Source organism: Meles meles, chromosome 5, assembly GCF_922984935.1.
Source record: "Meles meles chromosome 5, mMelMel3.1 paternal haplotype, whole genome shotgun sequence".
Classification (NCBI taxonomy): Eukaryota; Metazoa; Chordata; class Mammalia; order Carnivora; family Mustelidae; genus Meles; species Meles meles.
The window spans coordinates 77239757-77261222 of record NC_060070.1 but is presented as its reverse complement, the minus strand read 5'-3'; the positions used below and the strand labels follow the sequence as shown (position 1 = coordinate 77261222).

Here is a 21466-nt window from a genome sequence, read left to right as displayed (position 1 = left end):
TTCTAGTCCTCCTGAAGCCTGGGGAGTTTGCAGAGATGGGGAGAAGGCAGTCCCAGCCCTCTCTGTGAGCAATGCCTCACCAGACTCTCCGCACTTCCTCTTGCCCTGCCCGTGGCACAATGTGGGTGACACCAGCAGTCCTCTGGCAGGCCGTGCTCCCACACAGACCCCGCCTCTCCCTAGGGCAGTCCTCTTCCCTGCAAAAGGGATTTTGCTGCACTACTTCTTCCCTTCTGGAGCCTCACTTTCTTCAGTCTCCTGGAAATGGTGGCTGACTAGCTGGTTCTCTCTCCCCCGACATCCACCCCCCACAACCCCCCACACCCCTCCCCACCGCCCCAGCCATGGTATTCAAGGGAGCTCCCAGAGGTTTTCCTTGAAAACATCTTGAAAGTGTGGGAAATTCAAAGTGATACCCACTTTGCTCTAACATTTTTCAAACTATCTGGCCATCAGATTTCTCAATGGGATGGTCAAGGCCGTCTTCTTTGCTCTGATGAGGGTAGGGAAGGGAAGGGTAAGAGATACCCATATAGATAGACCCATGTCTAAACTCTCCATCAAACTTCTCTCCCCTCCCCAGTTTCCCTGGAGGCAGGGAGCAGTTGGGGGGTGGGGAGAAAGAAAGAAAAAAAAAGTCCTTGCTCTGCCTGTTCACGTTCGTTTCATTTTCATTATTTTCTGTTGATCTGGGTAGCAACTTTTTTAATTTAAAAGATAAGAATTTAGTGCCTTTCATCTTTGCAGTGGACATTTTCTAAAACAATCCTTTTCAATCTTGGAAGCATATTCATATTATCTAGGGAGCTTTCCAAAAAATAAATCAAATCAGAGTATCTGGAGAGTGAGGCCCGGCTATTAGGAATGCTCAGGAGCCCCTGGCTATGGGATGATACATAAGAAGGGTGGGAACCACTGCTCCGGAAAACACAGGCACCCAGGGGGCTTGGAGGGGAAAAAGACATCAGTTAATAGCTCATACTGCATCTTGTTACAAAATGCAGAAGCCCAGGCACAGAGAGGCTGAGAAACTTTCTTGAGGTTACACAGCTAGTAATTTTCAGATCTAATAATGGAGACCCAAAGCCCATGTTCTCCTTCAGCGTAGTAATAAGGATCCTAAGTCAGAGTGGCATGCTTTATCTGTCCTTTCTTCCTCTTCCCCTTCCTCTTCCTCTGCCCAAAGGCTCCCTCAGCACCCTATGTACGGAGTGATCCAGAACTGGTTCAAGCAAAGACTGTTGAAAACATGTAAGATTCTCACTCCATCATCAGAACGATCAGTTCTGGAGAGGCAAACCAGGATTTCACTGACTTAATCAAATGCCCATCCATTGTGTTTGTTCCCTGGGGAAAAGCTGTTGGAGATGAACAAACAAGAGGGTCAGAATGGCTGTTTTACCAAGCTTTAAGAAGTTAAGGAAAATCACCACCATAAGTGACAAGGAAATGGAAGGAAACACCACAGTCTCCCTTGGCTAACCCATTAGTTGGGGGCCAGCACAGCCTACCCTGTTAATTCTTTCCTCCTTCAAGACTCCGCTGAGGCAAACATCCTCACAGAAACCTTCCTTTATCTCCTCACGGGTCTGAGTTAGGGAAACTTCCTCATTGCTTACAAGCACACTGGCTTCCCTCCCACTGCACTACTTTATAAAGTATCTGCTTATCTCTCCTTTTCACCAGACTGTGAACTTGCTGGGGAGGAAGGATCGTGTCCTTGACCTGTATCCTTTGCCTCTAGCACAGTCCCTGGTACAGAGAATAAATTCAATTACTATTTCTGAGTGACTATCAATTATTTTATTATTATAAAAATGATAAAATACAATAAGGGGGTAGTAGCTTAAAATTGTGTACATCAGAAAAATGAGTCATAATGTAATTAAAGGTTAGATGACCCAAGCTGGAAAGTCATTAACTATTTTCGGTTCCTTTTTACAACTGGAAGTCAACCCTATCCTGGTGCTTAATTTCCAGGGTAGAGAGGACCAGAACAACTGGATAGAATCTGAAAGTGACTTAATCAGTGATGCTGATTCATTACTTGGTACACCCATGCTCACTATCCCCAGAAGCCACATAAACCCCTGTGCTTGGTGTTCTGCAGAACAATTTTTATGTCGACAATTACAAAGCATGGGCATTTTAACATAACAAAAAACACTGACATGTTTTTTACATGTGCCATGAAAATCATGGATATACCTTTTTCAAACAAAAATGTAAGACTCTATTAATATTTATTAGTCTGAACTTTGACAGTAACTTGAGTATGGATGAAATAGAACCTACTGGTTAGTTGCTAATTCGATAACTTTTTATTTTATTTTATTTGTTTTAGAGAGAGAGTGTGAGAGAGGGAGCCAGAGAGCAAGGGGGGGAGGGGCAGAAGGAGAGAGGGAGAATCTTAAGCAGGCTCCACGCTCAGCGCAGAGCCCACTCGAGCCTCTGTCTCTCAACCCTGAGATCATGACCTGGGCTGAAATCTAGAGTCAGATGCTTAACCACTTGAGCCACCCAGGTGCCCCCCAATAAATCTTTTGATCTATGAATTTGTATAAGGCTTTTTGACAAGAAATGGGGGGGTGCGTTTGGTACAGGACCCATACCTGACCCTGACAGACTTTAACATCAATTTTAAGGTGGGGGGGGGGGGAGCCTGAAAAAAATAATGGCAAACCACTCAAGAGCAAATGTAAACAAATACTACCTTTCCTTTTACAGATGGAGAGTGTGTAGATGTGAGGAGAAAGAGATGTGTAGGGCTAAAGACCTGAGAAGGTGAGATATGAACTGATTTTTCTTCTCTGCCATGCTTTCTAGTCACACTGCCAGGCCAGGCTTGCAACAAAACTGTCAGTTTCTAGTCTTTTCTCTGAAAAATGTGACTGCTTCACCCTATAGGAAGGGCTTATGGGTTCCAAATTAGAAAATATACCCGTAGTTGACACTTATTATTTGCACACTCCGTATCTGAATTTTCCTAATCAATGCAGGGCTTTCACGGTCCTTCCAGACTTAGGCAGAGCCCAGGGAAACTTGGGCTGGCAGGCGCGCCTACCTTTCCAGCTGAGGTCAAACAAGGCTACGCTCTCCCTTGTTTCAGTAAACAAGTGCCCTTTTCACACACTACAGATACCCCATTTTTGTGCTTTTCAGGGGAGGGGCTGATTTTGCTATTTAAAATGGCTCACGTGAAATGTCGGTCAGTTCAATCAGCTCACCGGGTTTCACTCAGGTGTCAGTTCTAATGATGACGGCCCTAAGCTCAAAGTTCATGAGTCAACAATACTTAAATACGGTATCTTTAAACAGAAACCCACACAAAACAAGGTTATATATTGATCATTTAACAAAAAATATTGAGTGCAGAGGGTCGCAGGATCCAAATTCCGTATTTCCATCAGGAGCTAGGGTTCTGTGTCGGAAATCCAAATCCACCCTCCTTCCTCTCTCCCTGGGGATTTGCCCTGGGCCGCCTGGGCTTGAGGGTCAGGCTTTGGCAGGGCCTGAGTAAGGCGCCGGCAGCCAGGGGTGGGCGCCCTCGGTGCCGCGCGCGGAGCGGCCGGCAGGTGGCGCCCGGCGGCGGGCTCCTTCCCCGCGTGGTCCGGGCCAGGTGGACTGGACGCCGCGGAGCTAACCACAGCGGCAGTGCAGGCGGCCCCCGGTCCCCCACCCCTTCCACGCAGCGCTCGCGACAAGTGCGCAGGGGAGGGCGGGCGCGTGCGGCGGGGCCAGCTGTGTTCCAAGCCCGGGCACCGCCGCCTGCTTCTCTGGAAGCTCCTGGGAGCCCCGCGGCGCGGAGTCCGAAGACGGCCACCATGGAGGCTCAGGCACAAGGTGAGTGGTCGCCCATCGCCCTGAGGGTCGCGTCCTGGCGCTCAGAGAGGCGCTTTCCCGGCAACACGTAACTTTGCTCTCGGACGGAGCGGATGGGTGCCATCTCACACGTCCGCCGCTCTCCGCTCCTGCCCGCGCCTGCGGGATAAATCACTGCTCCCCAAACTCGGGATTTGCTGTGAGGTTGGGGCCAGTAGAGATGCTAAGTGGAGAAGTCTCTCCGCTGGAAATGCCACAGAGTGCTCGACTTCTTTTCCCAGCCAGTGCCCCCTCCTCCCCCTCCCCCGCTTTCCCAGCCTCGCGAGTGCCCGACGGACCTGTTGTGCAGGGTCTGGAATCCGCGAGGCGTTCCCCTTGCCCTTGGGGGAACAGAAGGGAGCGCGACTCTTCTTGGCTTGAGCCGTGGGCTGGCGTCCTGTCCCAAGTTCGAGCTGGGAGGCGCGCGCTGGGGTCGGGGCTGCGCGGAGACCCGGGGCTCACGGCTGCGCCAGGGGCTTGCCCAGCCCGGACTTGCCTTCTGAGGCGGGAGAGCGTTACCCGCCCGGGGATCTCTATAGACGCGTGTGCCCCTGTTTCTCAGGTCGGGGAGCAACCTCTGCCTCCCCCCGGGTGGGGCGCGCCGGGTCCCCGGCCGCAGTCCGGCCGCCTCGATCCCCGTTCCTGGGGTTGCCCGCTGTAGGAGCCCCCGGCGGCAGCGTCACCAACGGCAGCCTCGGGTCTTGGCGTCATACGCGGACCAGGGGTAGGGAATCCGTATGAAACTGTGCGAAAAGGGGAGTACGTGGAGAGAGAAGCAGAGGTGGGCGGATGTCTAGCTGGAGTCTGGTAAAGGACAGTGACTGTGGAGCCTACACTGGGAACACCAAGGAGGGATGGATGCGGAGTTCATCCCTTCTTCAGCCTTTAAAACAATCATCACCACCTTTCTTCCACACTGCAAGAAATACTGTGATGGCTTTTAAAATAGAAATTTAACAAAACAAACAAAAAAAGCAAAATAAAGGTAAGAAGAGGTTCCACACCCTTTCCCGGATGAAAGGGATTTATTTGGTGGGTGCTTGGGCCTGGCTGGAGTCGCCCAGCAGGTTTGCTGCCAGGATTACAGTTGCCTGAACAGTACAAACCATCCTGGTGTGTTCCATCAGCCAAGATCCTGCCCATAAAGCTGCTGCTTCCAGTGTTTTTTATTCCCCATTATCTAAATAGGAAAGGAGAATTCAACCAAGGGCAGGGGTTGTTGGTCAAATTCAAAGGCAGTGGTTGGTCTGGTGCCTTCTCTCCTGACCTGAAGCCGGTGGGAACAACACTGGAGCTTTCCAGCCTACTTTGCAGATAAGAATTATTTATTTGCAGAATGTTAAATACCGATCCCAGATCAGTCGAAATGGAATGATTGGGGCCTGGGCATGGGTATATTTGAAAGCTTCCCACGTAATTGATTATTCATTGAGATTGGAGAAAGACTCATCTGAATTCTTAAGACAGCTAAACTACAGGTCAGAGCCATGGGTGTCGTTGGTTTGCTTTACTTGCAAGATTTACTTACCAAGTATTCCAGTGCTTTCCTTTTGCCAAGTACTGTGCTAGGGGAAGCAAACACAGACTTGAATTTTGCTTCATGACATTTATAGTAGAGGAAGTAAAAGACATTAATTTGATAGTTACTAATAAATAAAGTGTAAAATCGCAGCTGTGTTAGTGATATAAAAGAGGGCTACATAGTGCCAGTGAGAGCTGAAAGTCTGGCCTAGTAGGTGATAATCAAAATAGTAACGATTGTTTACCGTGTCCCTGCTTCTGTTTGTGCCCTTTGCACTTGTTGACTCACTGCTTCACAACAGTCCCATAAGGTCGTGTTCTCATTCCTGTGCTCCAGAGAGGAGACAAGCAGAGCATGTGAATTCCTCTAACATCAAGTAGGCAGTGAGTAGCAGAGCCTGTGCAGTGACTGCTGATTCCCACTCAAGGCAAAACACTTTTAGAGGAAAAATAAAACTGAAGTGCCCATTTATCTCCCCCCCCCTACCCTCTTTGCCACTCTTTCTTCCCTCTCATGAGTGGGTGGAATCTGAAGGGTGAGGAGCCCAAGTTAAAGGGCAAGTGAAGTTAACCTCCGGAGATCAGGACTAGGGTGATGGTCAGCCGGGGAGGAGAGAAATGAACAGGTTTCAGAACTACTTGGGATGAAAAATCAGCTGATTTTGGAATGGGTCTGTAAGGATGGGTATGAAGATGACTCTAACTTTATACTTTTACATCCAGATGGATATTTGCTTCTTAAATCCTCATTTTCCCAGTACTTGGAGTTCTTCACTTTCAGACTTTTTTTGGTCATTTAAGCAGCAGACCTATTAAGTTCTTTAAGAAAACTTTTCATAAAATATTTATAGTTTAGATGAATGGGAAAATCTTACCCCTTGACACCTGTTTCTGGTCAAATGAATTGCCTCTTAGATTCTTAGAGACTCATCTGGTTTCCTAAGTGCAAGTTTTTATCATCGGCACAGTTTATTTTAGAATTATCTCGAGTGGGGATGGCTTATCTTGTTGCCTCTTGATCTAGAAACAAGCAAAATTGAGTGAGACGAAGTAGGCAGTGCCGCTGGGATGTTCCCTTGTACTTTCTAGGAGATCTGCAGGTGCTTAAACATGGTTTGTATGGATAGCTCAGTAAATGCAGCAACAGGGTCTTTTAGAAATTTTTCCATAAGTGAAATTCTGCAAATATGTACCTTGACTTTATAAAATAATAGATTACTTCCAGCAGAATAAGAAGATACTCTGGGAAGCCGGCAGAACAGAAAACGTAGAGGTGGGATTATGCACAGAATGATCCGATGAGAAGGAGCTGGAGAACAGTGTGGTACTAGGGAATTTTGCATTAATAAAAATGATATATTAGAGAGAGGCTTTGGTTAGGAATGTAACATTTTTGTGAAACATATGACGATCCTTTGAAATAAAAATTCCTGATCTTTTTAAACTACCTTTCAAGATTTCATTACTTTAGGAAATAACTTTGTTATTGACTTTCTGAGTGTCTTTAATGTTAAAAGGAAGTTTTTTCTCACTTAACACTTGGATCTATTTAGATTAATAATTGTATTAATTTCGGGGTGCCTGGGTGACTCAGTCACTTTAGCCTCTGCCTCTTGATTTCGGCTCAGGTCATGATCTCAGGGTTCTGAGACTGAGCCAGAGGAGGGCTCTGTTCTCCGTGCAGAGCCTGCTTACGACTCTCTCCCTCTCCCCTTGCCCCTCCCCTGATCTAAAAATAATTTTAAAAAATAATTGTATTAGTTTCCTATGACTGCTGTAGCAAATTACTACAAATTTAGTGGTTTAAAACAGCAGAAATTTATCCTCACGGTTCTGAAGACTGCAAGTCCAAAATCACGATCACTGGACCAGAACTGAACTGTCAGGTGGGCTTTGTTCCTCTAGAGGCTCTAAGGAAACATTTACAGATTCCAAGGATGGGGACCTGATACTTTGGGGGTCATTATTCAGCCTACTACAGTAATTATTTTTTATATTCAGACAGTCTACTCAGGAGGATTCTCAGAAGTCTGTAAATGACATTAAGTTATAAATGTCAGATAAATCTTACCTGTTTCCAAATTCCATTAAAGTGAAAATGTCATGTATAACGTCCATTATAATTATACTTTGTTCACAGGACGTTTATTTATACCATCTTGTTCCAGGAAGAACTTACAGCAGTTTATAATGTATAAAAAAACACAGCAAGATAATCCAAATTAGATATAGGTGAATGAAAATAAACCAGGATCAGAACAGAAAATGAGGCAAGGAATGAAGCTGTAGAAAACTGAATGCAGTTATATCCTTTTTCCTTAATATTTCACGGAAGGCAAAGTCTTGCTTTGTAAACAAAGTATGTTATTTTGTTAGAAAACAATAAAATAATCCCTCTTCTCCATGCCAGATAGCAACAGGCTAAGTCTCTTATGGCGTAGGGTCATATTACTCAAGGAAAATACTTGTTTTGGATATTCAGGGACTATAATCATAAACCTCAAACTATGGGAGGTAGGTGTTACATATTTTAATTTATGATTTTTAAAAATTTTTTATTAAGAGTATTCTTACTGCCTTTAAAGCTACCTCCTGTAGTTTTATTTTCCCTCCGAAAGTGTTAACATAGGGAGTATTGCATCCCTAATTAGTCGTTTGCAGCAAATCTTACACTGTTATTTTAATTAAAATTCTTATAAAATCTAATCATACAAATGATAGATATTAGAGTATATTGGAACCTGTTTTGAATTATTTGCCCTAATATACTTCTTGTTTTCTTTACTTTGGGTAGGTAGAATCTGAGAGGTTTCTTCAAAAAACTTATAAGCAGGAGAGTCCATTTTTGTGGCCTGTGACAAGATTTGATTCTTAGTGAGATGCAGTAAATAATAAATGTGTGCTTCGGCAAATATCGATTTGCTAAATATTTCAACATGTATTTATTGATTACCGTAACAATAGCAAATACCATACAAGCACTTAATACTGAGAGGCAACAGATGTTATAGTTAGGATTCCAGAATCCAAACAAACTGCCTGAATTTTAATTCTGTCATTCTTCTCGCTTACTATTAATATGACCCTGGACAAGTTTACTTGATACCTCTGGGCCTTGATGTTCCCATACTTAAAGTGAGAATAATAATAGTACCTATATTGTAGGATTGTGTTGAGGATTTAATGAGTTAATACCTGCAAAATGCTTTAAAACAGTTACTAGCACATGATAAATACTAAATAAATGTTGGCTGTTGATTTTAGTGGCCAAGAACTTTGCATGCGTTATCTTATTGAATTCTTATAGTAATACTATGGGATAGATACCATTACTTTTTTTTTTTAAGATTTTATTTATTTATTTGAGAGAGAGTGAGTGAGCAGGTGAGGGAGAGAGAAACAGGGAGCACACTCACATGTGTGAGCACATGAGGCAGGAGTGGGATGGGAGGGCGGGGAAAAGGGGCACAGGGAGTCCGAGAAACAGACTCCCCACTGAGTGGGGAGCTTGATATGGGGCTTGATCCCAGGACCCTGGGATCTTGAGCCAAAGGCCGATGCTTAACCGACTGAGCCACCCAGGCACCCAGATACCATTATTTTTAACTCATTTTGTAGACACGGAAATTAAGATTGGAAAAATTAAGTGTGGAAGGAAGAATTCATCACTTCACCCTACACTAGCCCCGAGGTCATGTGCAGGACAGAATATGCCAGCAGAAGGCGAAGATGAATTTGACATGAGTCATCTTTCCAGGGAGGATCGCTGAGAAGAACCATCCCCATGGGTATGCATGCAGAACTGATGAGATTACGTATCTCCATCCCAGTGGGAGTTTTTGAATACTAGAATGCTGATTAGAACTAACTCACATTGAGGGGGACAATAACAATAATATTTTAGTGAGTTTTTTTTTAAGGCCAGATACCATGTTATACACTACAAAATTGTGTTATTTAATAAATAAAATGAAATCCTGAGGAAGGTAATATTTCTGTTTTACAAATGAGGACACTGAATGACAGAGTAGTTACCCAACGTTCTCTAACTCATACAGCTTGGACGTGTTAGAACCCAGATTTGAAATCCGGAAGTGTGACTTCATACACTGGGATTTTAATGACTGTTCTGTACCATCTCCTTAAATTGGCATGCACAAGCAGTCAGTGTGCAGAGTTACAAATCATAGATTTTGCTTTATATTCATACGGTCAAGGGAGTTTTAAAAAGGGCAGTACTTAGTTGCACTGTCTATGCCACATATGGGCAGGGTCTAGGTCTGAAAGAATATGGCCAGAACTCCTGAGGTCTGCAAGAATAAGCCCATAATATGGCAAGCTGGGGACAGGGACACTGTGGGGTGGGGTGGTGGGGTGCTCCTGTATGAACAACCTACTGTTTTAGTTCTGCTTTCAAGATGAATTCTGTAAGTCCCAAGCCATGTGATGCTTAGAACCAGTATAGAATTTTATTATTAACTGCAAAGACACTTCAGATGTGGAATGCTTCAGATATGTTACTCTACTTGGTGTTCCTTCATATCCGTAATCTCAGAACTGTAGAATAATTGAAGAGCCGTTAGGATCTGCATGCTTGTTTCCAGAAAGTAGGATGCTGGCTGAAAGGACTAGTCTCAAGGAGCACCAAAAAGGGAAAGATCTTTACGGTGTTCCGAGTATTATTATTACTTGTTAACGCGAATATGTTTCATTTATTTAGCTGACTCCCAAGCCATTTTGCATAATACCTACTTTAACAAGGTACCTAGTGGGAACAATGAATAGGCAATGGGTTTGTCCTTAAGGAACTGTAGCAATTTCTGTGTTAAATTTTTGTGGTCTAAAGTGGCAAAAAAGAAGGCATAAGCCTCGGCTGTCCCCCCAGCTCACTGTCCATCTGTGCACATGTTCACTGTAACTGCAGGTCTGAATTGTCCGCAACACCTGGAAGCTGTCTCTTCCATTCACTGTGGTAGGATGCAGTGAAGAACACCGAGAGGGCGATCCCAAACTGTGGATTTTCAAGCCCGTCATTTTATCTCCCATTGGATGTTTAAGAAATGCAGTGCGGTTTATTTAAAATACATGTATTAAATTAGCAATCATCCTTAATGCACCAGGGAAGGCCACAGAACTTTTTTAAATGAATTTGAGTTGTCTATAAGAAAGCTTTGCGTCCTCAAGGAAAGATAAATTTTAAATAGTTTCTCACAGCATGAGTCGTTTATAAGTGTTGCATTTTGATGCAGAGGAGATGAAATTCCCAAAATACAACCACAAATCTTCAAGAATACCCTTTCGTCACCAACATATTGCTTCCTTCCCCAAAGACAACAATCTGGCACTTAGCTATTTGTGCTATAGCCAGATAATGTACCGTGCGCTGAAAATGTATGTGTGTTACGCCTCATCTCCAAATTTACCTGTGGTTATTTGTACCCTACAAATTACATTTTCCTGATGTGTATCTAAAATATAGAATCCTCCAAACCCTTGAAAATCGCAAAACGTATTTTTCTTATAATTAGCCTTTTCTTTTGTCAATCACGAGCAAGCACCTCGTGAAGGATCTTAGAAGCAGAGTGGATTCATTCAAAAGAAAAAGCTTGGGTGGTGGGACGGGATCTCTTCAGATCTCTTGATTGCTGAGTCTCGAGCTGTCAGATTTTTTTTTTTCCTATGATTTCCACCCCCCTGCCACACACACATGAATGAGCTGAAAGTAGCAATCATGAGAGCTACAAAGAAAATTGTCTGTATTTCCCACCATTTTGGCTTCCAAGATGGATTTCTTCGTAACCAAAGAAACATGGAACATGGAACATGGAAAGATGGGTTCCCTTACTTAAAAGAGTTAGGGCAGACCAGGAAGAAAGTGCAGTCTTTGGCCCCTGATAATTCCATTTTTGACACCCCAGGGCCCCTCCTGGAAGTTTCAACATATCTGTGTTTCCCGCAAAGTTTATTTCAAAAGATCCTCGGTTCCTCACAATTTCCCCAGGCCAAGAAGCGCATTGTGGGCAAGGAAAATACCTCTTTGTCATGGGCCTACTGTGTACCAGGTAGGGTTCATTTATGTGGTGCTTGCTCCCCAGGTCCCCAGAGCACGCTCTCCAGGACACGGGCCCTGCAAGAAGGAAGCATATTGTGAGGATTAGACCTTGAATTTTTTACACTGCAACAGTTTCGAGAATGTGTGGAAATAAGAACACACATTCAGAAATTTTTTGAAATGTGATCTTGCTACTTTGAAAGATCTGCATGCAGAACGTGCAAGGGGGAGTACCCAGCAGCCAGAAGGTGGGTGGTTACTTTCTGGCAGTGCCGCACAGGGGCACTCGACATGTTCTTTTGCACCTTGGAGAAGAGCTTGGCCCCTCTGGCCAGAAATTGCATTGGCACCCACCAGAGAGGAAGGCCTTGTATTTAACCAATAAACCATCTAATATGTTTGAAAAGCAAGTACTGTATAGGGAAAAAAAAGCAAAGTGGATTGGGTAACAAACAGTAAACAGATGGAAAACACATCTGGAAGGAGATTCAGGGATGCTTTTCCGAAGTATTGACAGCACAGTATTGCCTGCCCCTCCCCCCCACCCCAGTAAATTCTTCTGGTTATTGATGCAGGGTCCTTAAGCACAATGGTCAAGAAAGAATTCTTGAGGCATTTTAGGTTCAAAAAGGTGCTTTTATTCTAGCACAGGTACAGGATGTGGGCAGAAACAGCTGCACTGTGACTGTGAGGAGTGACTCATATAATTTAAAGTTTGGGCGGTGGGTAGAGATCACGTGTGTCTCTAAAAGGATTTCTTCATGTTAAAGAAGAGTTCTAGGATCCTGGAGATCTCGCTACCTCAAGATAAGGCTGCTTTTAGTCCCTAGTGAATCATCAACATTAAAGCAGCTATGGGTTCTGTGAGGAATGTCAGTCACACTCAGCTGGTCTCAAGTTGTAAGGAAATTTAATTTTTTTTTAAGTTTTTTTTTTAATTTATTTGACAGGCAGAGATCACAAGTAGGCAGAGAGGCAGGCAGAGAGAGGAAGGGAAGCAGGCTCCCTGCTGAGCAGAGACCAGATGTGGGGCTTGATGACCTGAGCCCACTGAGCCACCCAGGTGCCCCAGGAAATTTAATTTTCACTACCTTTCTCTTGCCTTTGTTCTCCTCAACAGTTAAGTTATGGGGTGGCTCCTTTCTTCATTAAAGAGTTCTGAGCAAATAGTTGATCTGTGGTATCTAGCACTACTCTTTTATATCCTGCTGTTGTTGTGAAATGTTGGGGTCTAGGAGCTAACGGTTAAGAAAGAATTCTTGGGACATCTTTGTTGCAAAAAAGATGTTTTTATTAAAGCACGGGGACGTGACCTGTGGACAAAAAATGCTGCACTAGGGTCGTAAGGAGTGACTGGTTATATACTTTCAAGTTGGGAGGGATTAGGGATAGTGTAAATCTCTAAGGAATTTGGAAGCAAGGTTTCCAGGACCTTGAAAGGTCATTTATTACTCTCTGGTAAACTTGTGGTCATGAGACCCTTCAGATGTGTATCAGTGGACCATATGCTTGGAAGGTGATTGCTAACATATATCTTGGTGGGGGCGGGGTGGGGGGGTGGATAGAGCTAAAGGAAGTTTCCAAAGGGATTTTCAGATGTTAAAGAAGACTTCCGGTGGGACGCCTGGGCTCAGTAGGTTAAAGCCTCTGCCTTCGGCTCAGGTCCTGATCCCAGGGTCCTGGTATCGAGCCCCACATTGGGCTCTCTTCTCAGCAGGGAGCCTGCTTCCGCCTCTCTCTATGCCTGCCTCTCTGCCTACTTGTGATATCTGTCAAATAAATAAATAAAATCTTTAAAAAAAAAAAAAAGAAGAAGAAGAAGACTTACCGGATCTTGGAGGTCAGACTAATGTCAAGCTCAGGTTGACTTTTGCCTCTAGCAAGGCATTAACATTGAGGCACCTGAGTTCAGGGAGGAAGGTCACTCTGCTCTCTCAAGTACTTGTCAATGGGGTGTAAGTTGTAAGAAAAGTAATTTTTTTCTTTCTTTGTTCTCTACCTCATTATCCCAAATCTTACAATCAGATACAGATATAACTTTTGAAGACCTTTGCTAAGGGGGGCTATTATAAAAACAAAACTCAACTGAGTAAATTTGAGGATCTCATTGACGTGTTTTCAACAACACATGAATTGGTCAGGATCCCAGCTAGCAAGCAGAGAGAGGCTCTGAGGAGCTCTATAAAATGGAAGGCTTTTATAGACAGAAGGGGTTGGGAAAGAAAAAGGAAATTTCTAGCTAAGAGTGGATTGTTTCAGGCAAGGTCACCTTCCCCATCTGTGGGGGTCAGAGGAGGTCCATCAGTCGAATTACCCCACTAGCGCTGAGCTCTGACTCAAGCCTCACTGGTTAGAGGTCACATTGCTAGACGAGGCTGAGACTGCAGGTAGCTTAGGTATTCCGTCTTGATTTGCTGATGTGGGGCTTAGCAACAGCGACTTCATTTGGGCCTGTCATCTCCTTCCTAACGGCGTCAAAACCCGTTTCTGTTTGGCTTCATCCCAGATTTTGTGAACGTATAGTTAAATATGCTTGTTTGCGATGAGCCAGGAATTTAAAACATACACAGGTACAACAGCTACCTTCCCGTGGAGATCCGAGCTCTGGAAAGGAACGAACTTGGTGCCAGTGTTCCGTTTGACTCCCGAGGGGCTCAGTGCCCTCTGCTCTCCAATTATGCCCTGTGCCCAACTCTGCAGAGCTGACTTCTGACCTTCTCAGAGTTTTGTGTGTTCTACTTAGCTCTTTTCCAAGGCTGAGGGAAAATAAATACTCTAGATTAATATAATGGGACCTGTTATATTGCTGGAGACATAAAGGTCCCATAATAGCTTTGAATTTGGGTTCTAGTTGGTTTGAGGAAAAAGGAAACTAGCTCTCCCTCTTTTTAAAAAAATTATATACGATTTATCTTTTTTTTAAAAAAGATTTATTTATTTATTTGAGAGAGAGAAAGATGTTGAGAGCACGCATACATGCCTGTGCCAGCGTGAGCAGGGGAAGAAGCCGGCCGGGGAGAGGGGGAGATGGAGGGGAAATACTGGAGCCTGAGGCAGGACTCGATCCCAGGACCCTGAAATCATGACCCGAGCTGAGACCAAGAGTTGTTTAACAGACTGAGCCACCAGGTGCCCCAATTAGCTCTCGGTCTTAAAAAAAAAATCTGGTGATCAGTTCTCAGGCCTCATCTTGGTTGACCTACCAGCACCACTCACAGAGTTGCTCACTCCTTCTTAAAGTGCTTTGTTCTCTTGGTTTCCTCTTCCTCCACCCTGGCCCCTTCTTCACAAGCCCTATCTCAACCTCCTTTGCTTTCTATCTGCACTCTCTCTCTTGTGAGTTACTCAGGACTCGTGTTTTTAAAATTCCATCCAAACACTCAGAGCTCCCGAATTTCAGATTCCCTTCAATTTCACGCTACCCACTTGATATGTCTGCATGAATGTCTAATAAGTATCTCGACTTACCATGACTAACACTGAACTTCTGATGTCCTTCCTCCAAAATATCACTAGTTCTCCCAAAGTTACCCCCTTGTCAGTTAATGGCAACTCCGTTTCAAATGAAGAAGCCCAGAGCCTGAGAGGTTTTTGTCTTGGGCGGTTTTCCCTATCATATCCCATCTCCGGTTGGTCATGCCAGCTCCACTTCCAAAATACATCTCCAGTCGAACAACTTCCCACCCTTCTGTTAATAGTGCCTTGGCCTAGGCCACCATCATCACACCTGGTTTCTGCAAGACTTGCCTAGCTGGGCTCCCTGTTTTGGCCCTTGCCTATCTTCAGTCCATTCCCAACATGGTTACCAAAGTGATCTTCTCGAAACATTTGGTCCCGTGCCAGTTCTCCGTTCAAAACTCTGCAATAACTCATTTTTCTCGGACTAAAGGGCAAAATCCTTACACCATCTGAAAGGAAGGATAATGTGTGATCTATATTCCACTTTCTCCCCTGTAACTTGCCTGACCCTGTGTCCCCATGCCCTCCTGCTTAATTCTCTTTGCTTGGTCTTCAGCGCCTTTCAATTTACTGATCCCTCTGCCTCAAAAACTTCCTTGAATACCTTGCTCGCTTGCGTCCTCATCTTCTTTTTTTTTTTTTTTGCGTCCTCATCTTCTTGCCAGTCAGTGTTACCCTGAGGCCTGGCAACTGGACCCCTGTTGTCAGGAGACAATCCTCCATTGGTTTCTCAAGTTTCTGCACAACTGATCCTCTGAGCAAAGGCCTTAACAGCTAATTTTCTCTGCACGATCTTTTCAGGAATGTTTTGCATAGCAGGCGGCCTTGGAAAGTAGAAACTCTCCCTTACGGGCAGATTGATTTACTGTCTGGGATAATGAAGATCAGGTCTCCCTCTGGATCAGGTCTAGGGCCGATGGGCTAGCAGCCACCTTATGAAATCAGGGCTTCAAAATCTCAGTGTTAAGTTCCTGAAATATACCCCACCCTGTAAACAGCCAACACCTCACCCTCCTCATGTCACCCCTCTGGAATTAGGGCTCCGAGAACTGATGCAATGATGTTACTATGGCCATTGATATTGCTGTGAGTAATTTTCTTTTTTTCCCCCTTGATCCAGGCGTCTTGTGTCTTTCACCACGATCTGTGAAACTGACAGGCTAATTTGCTAGCTTGCAAGGAGGGTAAAATATGACACTTCACAATTCTTGACCCCTGTCCTGAGCCATTAATTTAGAGGGCCTTTGTCTGTCTGAGCCCTGTTGAGAATGTCTAGCCCACCTAGAACCTATGCCTCCTTTTCTAGACCACCCTGGATACCTGGGACGCCAGAACTGTCTGCCCAAAAAGCCTTCTGTGTGTTACCAGGCTTGCACGTGCCTTCCTTGGGCGACCGTGCTGCCAGGATGTACATTCCTAATCCTGAGGGACTGGCAGCTGGCCACTTTGGGAGGCGGCACTGGGAGTGGCTTGGACAGGCTAAGGTACAGGTTCTTGAAGGGTGATCCCTTGACCAGCGCCTTCAGCTTTACCTGGGAACTTGTTAGAAATGCAAATTCCCACCCTAGACCTGCTAAATTAGACACTTGGGGGTAAGACATCTGTGTTTTAGCGTACCATCCAGATGATTCTGATGCACACACCTTGTTTCCAGTTCTGTTGTTAACTCATGGGCACCCCTACTGGTGCCTGTGGTGGACAAACCCTCAGATGACCCCAGGCATTTCGGACTTCTGGTGTTCACACCCTTGTGTTATCCCTCCCCCTAGATTTCTGACAGGACCTGTGACTTGCTTCTAACCAATAGAATATGACAGACATGATGGGACAGTACTCCCTTGATGATGTTGTTTTAATAAGACGGTTCTAGCGTGTTGGAGGCAAGGCTCTCCTTGTGGATTGATGAGGTACGTAGCCATGTATTAAGGTGCTGTTCCTGTCTCAATATGGAAAGTTTGCAGTCAGTTAAGTATTTTTATTTTCAAACGCGTGTCCTAAATTTTTACTCCAGAGGCTGGTATTTCCCATTTACTCGATGACTATATACTATTTCCTCCAGTTGGGGAGAGACTGTGGTCCTGTGGGCGGAAGCCAAGAGGAATAAACTAGATGAAATGAAAAGAAAGGTTGTGTCCTATAAAGGGACTCTAGCCTGGGGGTGGGGAGCACGGATGTAGTCACAAAGATTTGGATTCATGTCCCATTTCAGTCCGTTCTTAGTCATCTTCGTTAACTAACTCATCTACAATGTGCTGAAAGTGGCGGCCGCCTTGTGGGTTTTGTGACAACTGAGACAATACATGCGAGGTGCTTGTGACCCCACTTGGGTCCTGTTACAACAAGGTGAGACTCATTTATTAAGGCCTCCTGAAATATGCATCGCGCACCCTGAGTGCTGAGCAAGGGGGCAGGGAAGCAGGTGAGTGAATCAAAATCCTTCCTCTGTGAGCCTACTGCCCTATTTTTGTTACAGCTGTTATTCATCAAGCTACTACCTTTAATGCATTCTTTTATCAAAAAATTCTTTGGGTTTTGTACACCACCTACCACAAAGTTAAAAATAGCTTGCTGGAGCTAAGGCAAGATGAGTAGGTTGAAGATTGAAATATAAGTTGATAGAATTTTGGACATCTGGCCCATGTGCAAAGTTGTTTTCTGAAGCATAAGTTGTACCTACTAGAGCACCCTGAAAGTGGATAAATATATTATTTTTTTATTTTTATTTATTTTTTAAAGATTTTATTTATTTGACAGAGACAGAGATCACAAGTAGACAGAGAGGCAGGCAGAGAGAGAGTGGGGAAGCAGGCTCCCCGCTAAGCAGAAAGCCCGATGTGGGGCTCGATCCCAGGACCCTGAGATCATGACCTGAGTCGAAGGCAGAGGCTTAACCCACTGAGCCACCCAGGTGCCCCGGGGATAAATATTTTAAATGGTTGCTCTTTTGGTCCTTCTTTATTTACTTGGATGAAAGCTTAACGATGTGCCTAGCAGACCTATGAAGCAATATTTATTGTTTGGACACATTCTGAGGATGAACAGGTTAAATTTTTTGTTGATGTTCCCATGACTTCTCTCATAATAATTTAATAAACCTTTAGGGAACATGCCACAGCGCTAATCTCTTCAGTTAGCAGATCTCGTTTCTCATCTCTCGTAGCTTGGAGGCTGGCTGTTAGCGCACAGCCGTGCTGAAGGAATGCAAAACCATGGAGAGAGGTGTGTGTTCTGGATGGCAGGGCTGAAAATTCTGCTGTCTGTTGCTTAGCAGCCTGTTGGAGATTTCTCTGTATTCTGAAAAGCTTCTAATGACAACTGTAGATTTCTGCTCCTGCCATTTTAAATGTTAAAAAAAAAAAAGGCACAAATGAAAAGTTTTAGTATGTATGTGTATATACATAGACACACACACACATTACACTTACAAATGTGACCTGTTACTATCTCCTTTACTCTGCCTTATTTTTCTCTGTAGCCCTGTGGCATTTTATATTATGCATAATTATTTTCTTTTTCTCCCAGTGAGCATTAAAGTCCTTCTGGTCAGGGTCTTTGACTGTTGTCTTTATGGTCATATCACCAATGTCTGGAAAATGGCTCTTTCGTGGATAGCACTGTGTCACTACTTATGGGGAAATGATGAATGAATGGTGTTGAGTAAATACCATCATGTATGACCCTGGCAGGGTGTAATGGGGGGGTGAACATTTCAACTTTTATAAAAAATTAACATTTGAAAAAATTGTATTATAACTTCTCATAAAAGCTCCCCAAATTGAAGAAGAGCTGAGATGGTAGTAAGAGGTCTCAGTACTGCTCCACTGTCTTTCAGTGTCATTCCTGATGTTGACATCCTGGAGATGATCATTAAACTGAGGAGTCAGGCTATGTCAATGTAAACGCAGAAGCGGAAATAGAACTAAGTCGCTCCTCTCAAGGAGAGGGGAGTGACAGGGATCTGGAGTGGGTCAGGGGGATCTAGAGGGACATGGGGTGGAAAGGGCACACAGAAACTTAGTCCTGGAAGAACAAAGAAATAAAGCATGTGAGAGAAGGAGTTGCCTGAGGGCTGAGGAGGGAAACTTAGAACAAGAGGTTCTTCTAATGACGTTGGCCCAGGAAACATATAAATGCCCTCCTAACTTCCCCTGTGATAGCGTTAGTAAATTCTGCATTGCTCATTCAAATTTTCTGTGGGAGTAGAGTTTTGTTATGGGACAGCACAAAAAAAGAGGTCACTGGATACCTGATGTATATTTTACCAAAAAACGGTATTCTGTTTCTCCCAATCTCCACTCGAACAAATATGGAGCAAATACTGAGACTCTCAGTGTGAGATGTGCAGATGAACCATATGCTTGGGTGCCCATGTTTTCCTGGCTGTCCTGGTGTGGGGATTCCAAGAAGGTGGAAGAAGGAGGAGGAGGAGAGCTTCAACCCAATCCCATGGGAAGTGGTTTGCCTGAGAAGCTGATTTTCAAAGCAGTTGAAAATCTTGGGTCAGCACCACCTGTTCAAATTATTTTAACTGGACAATTGAGAGTCTCTTACAGGAATAGAAGCTATGGGGCGCCTGGGTGGCTCAATGGGTTAAAGCCTCTGCCTTCAGTTCAGATCATGGTCTCAGGGTCCTGGGATCGAGCCCTGCATCAGGCTCTCTGCTCAGCGGGGAACCTGCTTCCTCCTCTCTCTCTGCCTGACTACTTGTGATCTCTATCAAATAAATAAATAAAATCTTAAAAAAAAAAGAAATAGAAGCTACAATGATTTGGTGACATTTTCTTTTATAATGTACATGTGGCGTGTTTTGCATAGCTAATTTATAAAATAAATTTATTTATAAAATTATAAATAAATTTAAAATCAATAAATTTATATATGCATATATAATTTATAATTTATAAAGATTTAGGAGAAGATACGTGTATTCTTGTGTTGCCTAAAAACATTCTGCAGGTTGCAAGTAGTTACTGAATGAAACTTGAAAAATGCTTATTTCCTTCCCTGAATCTGCCACTTCCCCCAAGACCTCACTGATAGCCTGCTAGGGTTTGAAATATTGATGAATATGAGCCCATTCATCTCCAAATTTCACTGACCTTTCAGTGGAGGATATTTTTAGCTTTGTTGAGAAATTAGGGCAGAGAAAATCTGCAGAAATATCAGGTTATGCGGATATTCTTTCCGTTTCACAGAGCTGAAGATGGATTCTGTAAGATGAATATTTGAGTCATCATTCATCTTAGGCTAATTAAAGTAGCATATCTCCCTTTTAAGTAAGGTGCCAAGAAGTTCCTGAGTAAATTAAAAACATGTCAACGTATCCTTCTTGTAAAAATCTAATCTTAATGCAAATGGATATAATAATTTTGATAACTAATTACTTGTTTAGATCCTATGTAAATATTGTGAATGTGACATTTAACTGTTTCTGACATCCTAGCACATACAGTAAATGTTGCTACTAATACATTAGTTTTTTGAGCTTTGAGACAGATTCCTCAACACATTGGTGGAGTGGTGGTGTTCTCTTGACCGAACTTGCTGCCTGGCTCCCCACTGGATATTTTCTACTGACTCCCCACTTTTCTTTTTCCCATGCAAGAGTGTTTGCACACGTGGTTTCACCCACCTCAAATGCTGTCCCCCCTCATTTTGACTTGTCACATCCCTCTCCACTGATGAGCTCCTGGTTTTCCCTGTGCAAGTTATCCCACCTCTTTCAACCCCTGCAGCATTATGTCCTTTAGGAACTGTCATAATTTAGGATTCCAGGGACTTTCATGCAATCTCATGTTGTAGATGAAAGCACTCCCAGAGATGAGGGGATTGACCTAGAATAGTCTCTCCTAAGTGGGGGCACCAGAACAAGGGCTTGAGTTTTCTGTGATTCTCTCTGTGCACATGCAGCCTTTTACCTTCTGCAGCACGCTACGGTGGTTTGTCCCTCTGTCCTGTTGAAAAGACTTTTTTGAAAGTTTATTTTTAATTTAAAAATTTAAAATTAAATTTAAAATTAAAATTTTAATTTAATTTAAATTTAGAATTAAAAGTTTAAAATTTAAAATTTATTCATTAAAGTCAGATTCAGAAAACATACTTCTGAGTACAGCTTTCAAATCTTATTCTATTGGTAAAATTAGCAAATGTTAATAAAGACTTTTATTTATTTTTTTTTAAAGATTTTATTTATTTATTTGACAGACAAGGATCACAAGTAGGCAGAGCAGCAAGCAAAGAGAGAGGGGGAAGCAGGCTTCCTGTTGAGCAGAGAGCCCGATGCGGGGCTTGATCCCAGGACCCTGGGATCATGACCTGAGCTGAAGGCAGAGGTTTTAACCCACTGAGCCACCCAGGCGCCTAATAAAGACTTTTAAAGGAACTTTGTAACTGGTGTACACATTTAGCTGATCCGCTGAATTTCATATTTAAAGACTTCAGTTTTCTCATTGACTAGCCTTCCTGAGTACTTAAACCTTCTACATCTAAAAATCAAATACATAAATATAGTAAATCTAGAATTCTCTTAAATTTCCAAAATCACTTACAAACTTAGCCAAATTTCCACTTAAG

The 21466-nt window shown here is 43.6% G+C and overlaps 1 protein-coding gene across 6 annotated transcripts in view; it reads left to right on the top strand.

Annotated features, from left to right (window-relative positions):
- Positions 1-3405: 3405 nt before the first annotated feature.
- Positions 3406-21466, top strand: part of TPD52L1 (TPD52 like 1) — a 105781-nt gene continuing 87720 nt past the window's right edge. For 2 of the 6 annotated variants that reach the window (XM_046006459.1, XM_046006458.1), the window contains exon 1: positions 3442-3843. In XM_046006459.1, coding sequence (XP_045862415.1) covers positions 3825-3843 — 19 coding nt within the window. In that variant the 5' untranslated portion in view covers positions 3442-3824. Of the gene's footprint in view, positions 3844-21466 lie in introns of all 6 variants that reach the window. The other 4 variants (XM_046006461.1, XM_046006460.1, XM_046006462.1 and 1 more) reach the window with 4 other exon arrangements.